The sequence below is a fragment of the Taeniopygia guttata genome, chromosome 3, assembly GCF_048771995.1.
Source record: "Taeniopygia guttata chromosome 3, bTaeGut7.mat, whole genome shotgun sequence".
Classification (NCBI taxonomy): domain Eukaryota; kingdom Metazoa; phylum Chordata; class Aves; order Passeriformes; family Estrildidae; genus Taeniopygia; species Taeniopygia guttata.
Window position 1 is genome coordinate 45,699,088 of NC_133027.1, and position 12,042 is coordinate 45,711,129.

The following is a 12,042-nucleotide window of genomic DNA, read 5'->3' on the forward strand; positions in this document are numbered from 1 at the left end:
ATACTACTTGGTTTTCTTCAGTGGTGATCTGGGATTTCAGGAGCAGCAGGAGAGTAACTCGGAATTATCCAATTCTGAAATCCTGGCAGGTCCCAGTGGAAACAGTGAGCCCTTGCTGTTATTGCTGCAGATGCTCAAGTCAAGTTAAGATCTTAAGTCTTTAAAAAGGAAGTTTTGCAGCTTTTCATTAGAAAGCAATAGTGAAAGTAGCTAAAATATTTAAATATATATATACACCAGTGGATTGAGCACAGTTCCCAGCTCAAAATAAAAGGCTGTTATAACTTCCTACCCAAAAAACCTGAGATCAAAACTGCCTGTGTGAGGGGCTGCGATGCAGCAAAGAGAAAAAGCGAAGAAAGTAATAATGGAGAGACATGGCTTCTGACAGTGTGATAGAAGGAAACTCATGCCAGAGATGAGTTGGTTGTCTGGGAGACATGGAGGAGGGATGGGATTCCAAAATATGTTTTGTGTCAGATCATGGATACGACCACAGTCAAGGTACAGGTTTCACAAAGGCTCATTCAGTCCAGGTGCCATACTTGAGATCTCAATCCCAAACACTCCGTCCTCCTGGTGTTCCTTCTGCATAGCAGTACTGTGGTTGGGCAGCTTTGGGAGAGATGTTATCTTCTTGCCAGAAGACTTGACTATCTCCTGCTGAATTTCTTGCAAGGAAATATGGAAAATAAGGTTTTGAAGTACCTGCCATTGAATCATCATAATAGGCAGGATTAGAGCTGTAGCTGCATTTAGTTTCACCCAACTTTTTGAAGCTGGAGTTAAAATTGAAAATACATCTCAGTTCAAAACAGTAGAGTGTTGCAACCTAAAACTTAGTAAACTGATCAGGATTTAACTCCAGAATTGTAGGGATTTTAGGAACATTGTGCTAAACTCCATAGATCATGCTAGTTTGCTTAGATAAAAAGACATGATAGATTTACTCCATTGTACTCACTGCATTCCTTTGCTTCCCCCCACCTCTTTAAATTATGGCTCCATATAAGATCGATTAGTGTAAACTGCTGCTCATTGGGTTTAAGAGGAACAATTTTCTGCAGCTCCTTCACATGGGTTTGAAAGGAAAAAAATACCAAACATTCTGCTTAATTAAGACCTAAAGAGGCGGTGCAAACTTTTGATGATTAATTGAAGCATGCTCTAGAATGATGCATATTTAGTTATTATAATGTGATAATTTTATCTTGTTATACAAACTACTCCCTTTGGGAACATGATTTAACACCGCAAACACTCTGTGTTTATTGCATTGTTCATTATGAAAAATACACGATTAAAACCACAAGGACATGTAACTGAACAGTACCTGTGTGGTGGGTGCAGGGAGTACTTCTTCCACATGTAATGACACAACCCAGAGGCAGAAAATCACAATATTGTAACTCCCACAATATCTCTCCCTGTGAAGAGTCGAGACCTTAGAAAAGCAGAGGCTGGAGATTTAGATCTTGTGCAGTATGTAGAAAGAATTCATCTTCTTATCACCTAGGCTAATTAGAGAGGACAGCAATATGTATGTTCTGCTGAAAGTCCTCCTGTTACTATGTAGTAGTGTCAGTCTCATCTGCTCTTTGTCTCACCTGTAAGAGTGCCCATGCTACCTGTCATAAGTGTGAGATCTGAGAGCATGCTAAACACTTTGCAAAAGCAGGTGATAAAGTTGCAGGCCCAGATGGAGGGGGGAGGAAAAAAAGCAGTTATTAAGAAGTATTTCCTTTCACTTCAATATTATCTGTGCCAGGACTTGCAAATGATATTTTTGTACTTTACAAACATGTGTCAGCATAGCTATATGTGTCCTAAAAGTGATGGTGAATGATCTTCATCAGAAGAGCTGCTCCAGTGAGAGCTCACATGATGGATGTAGGCATGGTGTCAGGATGAGCTCATGTTACTTTAAGCAGATATGCTAAGCTAGACTACCAGCAAAAGATGAACAAAGGAGACCATTGCCAATGTAATAAACTGTTGTAATTATTGTGGAGAAGCTTTCTTGGTGCAGTTCTAATCAGGAAAAGATTAGACTAAAGATTGAAGACAAATAACCAGTCTTAAATTACTGGATTTGAAATTTCCTGCTTCCCTGTGATCTAGCAACAAGTTCTTCTAGCTGAGTACTCTAGGAACAGAGATTTGATACATTTTCCTGAAAGCAGGGCAGGAATCTGGTAAAGTGATTTTCAAAGAATTTGGCCTTGAAAAACAAAGGTCTGTGAAAAAGTGAGAGGAATTTTATCTTGAATGGAATGCAAGATATGAATTTCTGGTGTCTGATTATTCCAGCTTGTGTTTAGCAGATGACAGCACTTAAATCCCAAGACTCTGTTTTTTCTAATTTCACAAAATCTTAATGTCTTGAGGCTACATTATTGCTTCTCACTGCTGGTAGAAATACATGAAGTAATACTTTCTGCCAATGTTGCAGTCCTGAATTTTAGTTGCTAAGCTTAATACACTGTAACAAAACACGCCTATTAGTTCTATTCACAAGGTCTGCTCAGATCCCTACCACAAAACACAGTCAGGTTTGGACCTTTATCTTTGTCCCCAGCTGTCCTCTACACCCGTAGGGCACAGCTCTGTACTCTCCCGGGGACCAAGCATGGTTTACTTTTTCTACTGTTCTTAGCATCACTTGCAGCTGAAAGAAAGGATTTGATTTTAGACCAAGTTTTCCCTCCTGCTGGGCTGGACCCGGTTGATGGTCCATAGAAATGTGATACTGGATGTTTTCTGTCTCACCTGATGAACTGCATTACAAAAAGTTAAAGTTGCATCAAAAATTGACTTGGGCAAATGTACACCTGAGGGAGCAAAGATGACTTGAAAAGTGATGTATTAGTGTCTTGTCCCAGGAAATGTGTACTCTGAGCCCCCTTCTAAAGTACTGCTATTTCCTGGTTGCTTCACATGGCCATACTCAATTAATCCTTTTGTAGCAGTGTTCCTGAGTCTATTAAATTGAAGAGGCATCTAGTTTTATTATTGCTGTTACCATGAAATGAAAATAATTACATTGTTTGATGACTAGAGCGAGAAAGGAGTAGAATAGAGAAATAGTTTGAGTTCTTTGTATATAGCTAGACTATTTCCTTCTGTTTCCCCTTTCCTTCTTTCAAAATGATAAACATTTTGACTAATATTGATGATGCCTCCTGGATATCACATATCACTTCCAGGAAGTGCACACAGTGGCTGGAACTAGAGGTTTGTAGACTGTTCTCTGCTATTTTTCTGACCATCAGATTCGTGGCCCACAAGTGAAGCCATGCTGCTTCAAAGGATTCTCTGTGTGATGGTTGTGTAGTTGTGTTGGATGGGGCAAGGCAAGACAGCAACCTGACATTGAAAGTCCCTCTCCTCTCTTCCCCTTGCCAGGATGTATCTTAGAGGGTAGAAGGAGGTGGACTGAACCTGACTGTCCTGCATAACTACCTGCAGAAAAGTGCAGAGAAGTGAATAATGTGGCTTTTCCACGTAAAGAGCTGCTGCTGGTTGCCTGTGTAATTACAAATAAGCAATTGTGTGGATCTTTCTCATCATCTATGGGAGACTGTTCATGTGAATTAGTGAACAGGAATTCAATGACAACTGAGGTGTTCCCCCTATCAAATCACTCATGAAAGCCCCTGAGAATCCCAGTGGTGCATGTTTCCCCTTAAAAACTGTGCCCCAGACAAGCCAGCCTGCTTCAAAAAGAGCTACTTCAGCACCTACTTTACCAGTGAACTCTCTTTCAGCTCTGTAATATTATTTTTTCGTTTATGAGTGTTCCTCTCACCAGAAATGAAGGCTATTAGAAAGGTATCACTGGTAGATCTTCTCTTTTCCAGAGATAAAATGCTTCTTATCAGTAGGGGAATATATGTTACTGTTATCTGATACAAGAGTCTGCTGTCTGGTTCCTTTTATTCAGAGGATCTTCTGTTGTCCTGATACATTCAAAGGGGCAGGTTCAGTCTGTAAGGAATTGGTTTATTATGGTGCAAAAGCAGCTGAATCAGGGTGCCTTTGTAAAAGATAAGTGTTTCAAATGACTCAGGACAAGAATGAGGGGAAGAGCTCTAGGTCTGTGCTGGAGTAGTTGGCACCCTGGACAAGGCCAGTCTGCAGAGACAGCAGCGATGACCCCGTGCAAAACCACCACAGCAGCACCCTGTGTGCCTGGCTGATGTTACAGCCAACTCAGGGCAGGCTTTTTGACCCTATAGATGGCTAGTGATAATTTTGGCCAAATTGTTTTGATTTCTGTGTTCAGTATATGAAGGTGCTTCTAATACTGACAAATCCTGCTCTAAAGGGTAAGTGATACAATACATTAAACACAAATCTGTGCTATAACTTGGCCTTAAATGTAGGTTTAAATGTAGACAGTCTGATTAAAATGAAAAGGTCATTATTTTACATTGTAGAATTTTATTTGTAGCTATAAATCATAACACAGTTTGTGGAAGGAAAAAAGTTATTAAACTGGCAGTATTTATGCCAATAAGGTGAGTAAAATGCAGCACGTAGTTCTGAGTTATGATAGTCAGGGAAAGGAGCCAAATCACTCTGCTAAAAATTAGTTTGCCAATAATTTTACTGAACGATGACAGCGTGGCTTCAAAAACAAATCCTTTATAGGGAAATAGGATGGCTGCATGACAGAATCTCTAAGGTATGAATTCTCCACAGCTCATGGACCAGGAACTGCTTTAACAATTAGTCTCCAGAGATATTTTTTCCCAGAAGTTAGACAATGGCTGCTGTCTGTAACTGAAAGGTCATTGAGTATCATAAACTGGACATAAGAACAGAAGAATTCTGAGTTTTACGTCGGAAAGATTCCTGCTAACTTATTGACTTGACCTGTTTAGTAGGCTTAACTATTCACTGCTGTTGTCTGTGAAGCTGAGGTGGAAATGATAGCCACAAAAGAATACGTACATTAGTAAATAAGCTCTGTGGTATTTTTACATGGCAGAAGTCACACATGCCACATTTGTAACACATGTTAGAGAAGAGCTTGAAAGAGGCTTGTGAACTCTGCCTGAATTAAAATTTGACCAATGAGCATAATGACTGAAAAGTAACCTGGCAGATTTTGCCACAGTGTTGCGACTTCTGCCTTGTTCAAGTCTATGTTTCTGTGACTGCTGAATTCACAAAAATGCTCCCTGTTTTTTATGCCAGTAATTTCAAAATAATACAGAAAAGGGGTGTTTTATGTTCCTTCTTATTTAGAAGAGGGCTCGTGTTAGAGACCTGCCTTGGTGCAGCACCTTCTGGCTGTGTTTTATCACCAGCTTGCTGAGCAGAGCATCTCAGGGACTCACTACAGCAGACTGTAAGTAACAAGAGCAAAATAGCAATACCCACTAAACCTTCACTAGACCTTGGTTACTCATTTAATAAAGAGTTGTGTGCTGTTAAGCTTGCTAAAAAGTTTGTGAGATTTCCAGACATTTTCAGCAGTGCACAATTTTTGAAGCTAGTCATCTTTTCCAGCCATTTTAGAAGCTTTGCCAGTCTGCTGAGTCTGGCTGGCACAGGTCACCGGCTGCCTGAGGATGAAGCTGGTGATCACAGGCAGGCACAGTTCTGCTCTCTGACAGTGAGGGAATTAGCAATAAGATGAGCTGGTGCTGCTTGTATCTAAGAGTAAGTGTGCAGATGTCTGAGGAAGGTGTTTGCATCTCATGTAAACATTGTTCTTATATTTTTGTTGTAGAAGATGATGTGTCAAATGTACAAATAATGTGTGCCTGGTGCCAGAAAGTTGGAATCAAGCGCTATTCCCTGAGTATGGGAAGTGAAGTGAAATGCTTCTGCAGCGAGAAGTGCTTTGCAGCTTGCCGAAGAGCATATTTCAAGAGAAACAAGGTAAGAGAAATAAGGAAAGATGTAACCTACATAGACATGGCTTTAATCAGACCCAGCCTGAGTCTCATTTAGCATCTAATAGAAACTCTTTTCTTTTGTTTTCTCTGTTTCACCTAGTTCCACCACTTTCCATCTGTATTGTCTGTTGGACTGTCAGCCCTTTACTAACCTTCTTTCTTTCAGTTTCTCTCAGCTTGGTACTTGGGTTTTGCGAGGGTCAGGAAATTTAAATACTAATAAGCATAAGCATAAGACTCCAAATTTGGCCTTAGAGTCTCAGGATACTTCCTACTCGTATACAGCTAAGAGGAAGTATCAGAGAAATAGAGTAAGGTTGTGTATGACAGTGCCATCAAGTCCCATGGCATTGGGATCATGGCCAGTGGGTAAACACACTTTAGGGCCCAAGTCTCAGTCCCATCACAATACTGGACATCTGTTCACTGCTGCTAGTGAGCTCTAGTTTCATTCTTTAAAAGTATATAATTTTTAATAACTTATGATTGCTACAGAATTCAGACACTATACAGTTTTTGCGTTGGGGTAAGCAATGTTAGAACATCTAGAGTAATTTGAATGCCCCTCCTACTCAATTTAAATTTAACTCCATCTAAAATTAGAAGCAATCCTAATATTGAATGTCTACAAAAATTGCTGTAATCACTGAAGCACAGTGCCTGAAGATGCCCTCTAGGTTACTTCAGCAGCTGTTTTTCTGCAGCAGAATTTGTGAAATGTCATTTAAAGAAAAACAGAGAAGAAACACCTTAAATTTTTAGTTGTTAAAAAAGTAACTGTGTCCTTTTGGTGCTTAATAGTGTGAGCCTCTGGGTAACTTTATTGTCTTAGAAATGTTTATAATTCATATAACTCTTTACATTTTGGCTTCCTGAATGATGCCATTTACCCTTATGCTTCAGGACATTCCAAGCCTGTCAAGTTCAAAGTGACTTCAGGTCTCTTAATCTGGTATTTTACATCTGTCATAATAACAAATAAGTATATATGGGTTCTAGACTCAAGATACAATGTTATAGCAAATTAACCTCCTTTATAAATTTAGGTCACATCATCCTGTCAAAAAAAAAAAAAAAAGCCCTGAAGAATTAGGTTGCAAAAATCAGTAGAGTGGAATTTTAGTGGCAGTCTTGGAGAATCAAGCTCACAGTGTCTACTGGAGCAGACAGGCAAGTAAAAGTTACATGAGTATTCTGTGAAGAGTGCTGTTTACATTCTTCTTATCTAGAAAAGGTGTAGAGGAGGGAAATACATGCTCCTTAGATGCTCCCCATTTGAAAATAAATCCGCAGGGATGTATGTGCATGTGCAATTGTACACTTCTATCACATGCAGTTCTGTGTGCCTTACAATGTGCAGGGCACAGTCCAGACCCTCTGGGCTGATAGAATACAGATCTCTGTCAGCTGATGTTCCTGTGACTTCCAGTCACGAATTTACGTGGATAGCATACTTCCTAGTAATGGAGGCATTGTCAGTGATCCTGGTTAGGTGGTCCTGTGTGTCCAGAACTGATGAGTACCAGATAATTTGAGAAACCTTGGAGAGGCAGATGAAAGGACTTGGTGTATTCTTTCTCATATATTCTTTCTCAGCTTAGATCCCGAAATAAGAGATTTAGATCTCCACTAAATGAAAATGAATGCATGTTAACATAATGCATAGGTGTACTTCAACCTTCTAGTAACCCATTAGTAGTAGAATTCAGTAATAGTTTATGACCATGAATTCAATTAGTGAGGCAGTATATGAAAAAGTTCCCTTTTACCTGACTTACTATTTATTACCCTTGTGCTTTATTGGAGGCCTCCTTGTCCTTGTATTATGAGAATGTGAAGCTCTAATTCATCCTTTCTCCTTGGTTCCCTTTCCTACACCTCTGTGAACTACTTCTGAAAGATGCCAAATTTTTCCATCCAGAAAACTCTCTGTATTCATTATTTTGTATGTGTGTATAGACAGACAGACAGACACACACACACACGTATACAAGTATATACACATATACATATACGCATATACATATATAAACACAATAGATGTTCCTGATATTTTCATATACCAGCATATCCCAGTGAAATGTCCTATTATTCTAAACTAAAGAGGTTTCAAACTAACAAAATGTCACGTGGGAGGACTTGGCAAAACATGGTGAGAAAGCATTATCATGTTGATTTGCTCTGCTTCGAAGCTAAGCCAGTGAGTTAAATTTTCTTTCTCTTTGGACCTGTGCAACTTGAAATTCACAGTATTTGACTGAGCAGAGGAAATCTGTAGCTGTCCCTTGCATGTATGTTTATGGCATTAGATAATCTGGGGACAGAATCAGAAGTGCTCTTATTAAATGAAGACAATCACAGTAGAACTCAGCAGACCCTCACACTTCTGGTTTTGCACTTCACCTGTTAGTAACAGAGTGAAGTCTTGAGGAACAAGATCAAAAGAATCAGGATGCAATAGTTTCAGATTTAACTGCTGATCTTTGTTCTGTTACTGCTATTCCAACATCGTACCTGTCTTCTCGATGACTGTAATGCTTATTTATGTATTTTAAGGAGTTATGCCACTCTACACATTCTCATTTTTCAAACAGAGGAGCAAAACAGTCACATTTCACCTGCCCTATGCATGTTTTAAACAGCGGATCTCTGCCACAATATAGTGTTGTATTACATTAAATATGTACAGCTGCTGCATTTCTGGGAGCTGATAGGACTTTGTGGTCACTTTATTTAAAGCTTGAGTTTCCTAATGGATCACGTTAAGCAGTCTTCCCTCCCTCCACTAGATAAGAAGTGCTGTAATAAGTGCTTGCCTTGGATGATAGGAGTGTTTAAGCAGTCATCACTAATGTCTCAAAACAGCACTAAGTAATGCTGTGAATTATCCATCCCTGAATGACAGTTGCTGTGTTCAAAATGAGTACTTTTGTAATCATTCTAATAAAAAGATATTTTCCCATACACATGGCAAATGCACACTGCAGTGCTGCCTGCCACAGATTCCCACCTGGGGGGAGGCTTGGCATGAACCCACACTGAAGTGCCCTGAAAGTGCTCCACAAAGCCCCAGGTCAGCTGGGCACTGGCTGCTCCTAACTTCTAACTCCTTCTCAGCCCTTTCCTGCTCTAGGTTTAGCAAGAGTAGCAACACACTGGAATAAGCTGGTGCCTTCCTGGCCTTGGGAGCTTTGACCCAAGGAGTTAAGTCAGAGGTGCCCATCAGGCTTTCTTGCTTTTTGTCCTGCTGGAATCTTATCTATTTGTGCTCTGGAAGCTGGGCTCCTGTGTCCTCTGCATGCATGCATAGCCAGGGCTGTCAGGGAGCCTCATGCCTGGAATGGGAAGTTTGTAAGGAAGGAGTCTGGTGCAACCTGAAGTTGCTTTTCTTATAAGAAATGCAAATTTTGCTCCAGGTATTTTGAAGTCATGACCGTTTAAAATTATATGAGCTAGCAGCCATGCCTTGCAAGAATAGAAATATATGTGTTTTGAAATTATAAAAGCTCCCCCAACAGAATAATCTTATCTAAATTATTAGCGATAAATGAACCAAAAATTGAGGCTTTTACCCCATTAAGCAAAAACCAAAGTATTTAGACAAGATCCAATTTAGAAAGAACCCTACAATTAACACCACTGCCACCCCCAAACAAAAATAACCCAATTCTGCATTCCCGCTTCTGTTTGTCCAGTTTGTCCAGTCAAATGCACATAATGAATATTGTATAATGACAGCTTATTGTGTATAAAAATACTGATTAAAAGGAGCCATTGCCAGAAAAGCTAGCATTTGGCACTAACGTTAATACCCAAAGACATAAGTTTTGGATGCTTCCTTCTTAGATTTAATTTTATAGGCCAACTAATACAAAGTTAAGTACCAAAGAGTCACGTAAGGGCAAAAAGCACTAGACCACCAAGTTTCAGAATATGAAATTTAAAGGGAATGGTTGGACTCATAATTGGATCCAGTGAGTCTGAAGCTTGAAAAGATTAATTTTGAAATTAAGTTGTTTGACTCACTGGGTCAGAAAACAAATTTATTATGACCAAATAGCCAAACATAGAACTAGAACTGACTTCAAAGAGGCTATAAGCTCTGTTCACAGATATATTAAAGATTAATTTACTTGATTTGACTAGACTTTGGAGACATAGTGACTGCAAGGTTCTCAGGCAGTATTTTATACTTGACCTTGTCCCCGCTTTGCACTGCCTCCCAATTAGGAAGAAAGATAGATGTTTTTGTTTACAGAGCAGTCCAATTTCATTCATACTAATAAAAAGTCATAAATCAAAAAGTAAAAGTAAGCTACTCTTTAGCACCATGAAGATGTAAACAAGGATGACCCTTTTCTCCCTGTAAAGTATAGTGATGTGCAGCACTGTGTGTTAGTAGTGCAGACAGGGAGTGTGGTTTAGGGTCCTTTATCTAATATGTGTGGCAAAAATGGATGTAAACTATCAAATAGAGCTGTAAGAAGTCATACACATTTATTTAGTTCTGAGTTCTGTTGAATTAGACAATTCCTCACATTTTCAAGCTATATTTAATGATGATAAAGAGCATGCAGTATCATATAGCATTAGCGCTCTTGCTTGTATAATTTTTTTGTTAATTAATATCTATCACTAAGTGATGATATGGACATTTAGAGACAAGCATGTTCTATAAACTGGGAGTAAACAGCAGCTATCATTCCCCAGAATTATTACTGAGGATTGTCAGAGAAAGTTCTCTTGATTTCAAGCCTAATTGTGTGGCCTAACAGTGCATGAGAGATATTTAACAATCTCACTGTTAAGTCAATTGCAAAGAAAAAAAATCTACTTTCATCTCTTTCTTATGCATCTGCAAAATTTAATTTGTAAAGTGATCATTATTCATTGAGATTTGGAAAATTGCTTAGAGCAACTTGATGCAAATAATGCTCTGACCAAAAAAAAAAGGGGAAAGCTTAGCTGTTCTTTTAGACTCCCTTTCCATAGTTGAAACACATGGGGATCTGAATAGAAAATCTTTCTCCTAGAGATTTAACTTGCATTAGTCAGGTGTTCAGAAAGGTCAGGGCAGAGCAGGTGTCCCCCACCATCTTTGCATGCAGTTGCCCATATTTGGTTCTGTGGAGCTGTAGAGAAAAGCAGGATTCAATAAATGGTTTGTGAAGTTGCTTCTGGTGCTGCGGGTTTGCGTAGAACGTGCGTGCGTGTATTTGTGTGTGCACATCTGTGTGTGTGTGCGCGCGTATTTGCCACAGCAGCCAATTGAAAAGGTTTCTTGCAAATGCTTGAAGGTAGAGGGGAAAAAGATAACAAACATCTCCATAGCTGTGATTGCTTTGTTGAGATATAAATGAGCGCTGATGAGTGAATGCAGATGAGGCGCTGAGTCTGCAGGGGAAACAGCTCAAGTGTGGGGCACAATTGCAAACTTCTTTGAGGAACTGGCTGGAGAAGGAGGGAAAAGGAAAAGAACCTCATTCAGATGAGTTTTTTAAAGTTTGTGGAGGGTTGAAGGCTGCAGATACTGACCAAGAATTTGGAACAGAGACTGAAATATTAAGAAAATCCTGAGCTGTGGCATTGGTCAGAAAGAAAACTGGCATCAATGTCTTGCTGTCATCAGCTGGCCTTGTTATTTACAGGATGCTGAACCCAGAGATCTCATAGAATTGCTTCCCTAAACCAGAGCTCAGATTTTTCATGATTAGAAGAGGCAAATGAAATTCCAAATTAACCTACTGAGGCCATCAGTCAGAATATCTTGCTGCTCACCCAAAACAAAGCAAAATGTATTGCCATTGCTAACAATGAAATGGGCAGCAACACCTGACTGATGCCACCAGTGACTTAATGAAGGGATCTGGCAAACCCAGCGTGCTTGTCAGTTTGCAAACTCAATGGACATTTTAATGTCCATCTGCTGCCATTTAATACTATAAATTTGAATTAAATTCCCATTGTCTGAATTACTAGCAGGTATCCAATCCAATTAAAAGGCGTGTTCACTTTTAATTTTAACCACCGTGGCACATTACATCAGTCGTGTTGCATTCTGGCTGCTTTGGTTATATCAAGATGAATATGCTAATTACAGCTGCCTCTTGTGGGGGCAGGCACTTGATTCAAA

General features: G+C 39.5%; 1 protein-coding gene across 5 annotated transcripts in view; it reads left to right on the plus strand.

Moving 5' to 3' along the window:
* The window catches only part of SOBP (sine oculis binding protein homolog), a 114,389-nt gene that overhangs the window by 18,011 nt on the left and 84,336 nt on the right, over positions 1-12,042 (plus strand). For all 5 annotated transcript variants that reach the window (XM_072926754.1, XM_072926752.1, XM_072926753.1 and 2 more), the window contains one exon: positions 5,741-5,892. In XM_072926754.1, coding sequence (XP_072782855.1) covers positions 5,741-5,892 — 152 coding nt within the window. The remainder of the gene's footprint in view (positions 1-5,740; positions 5,893-12,042) is intronic.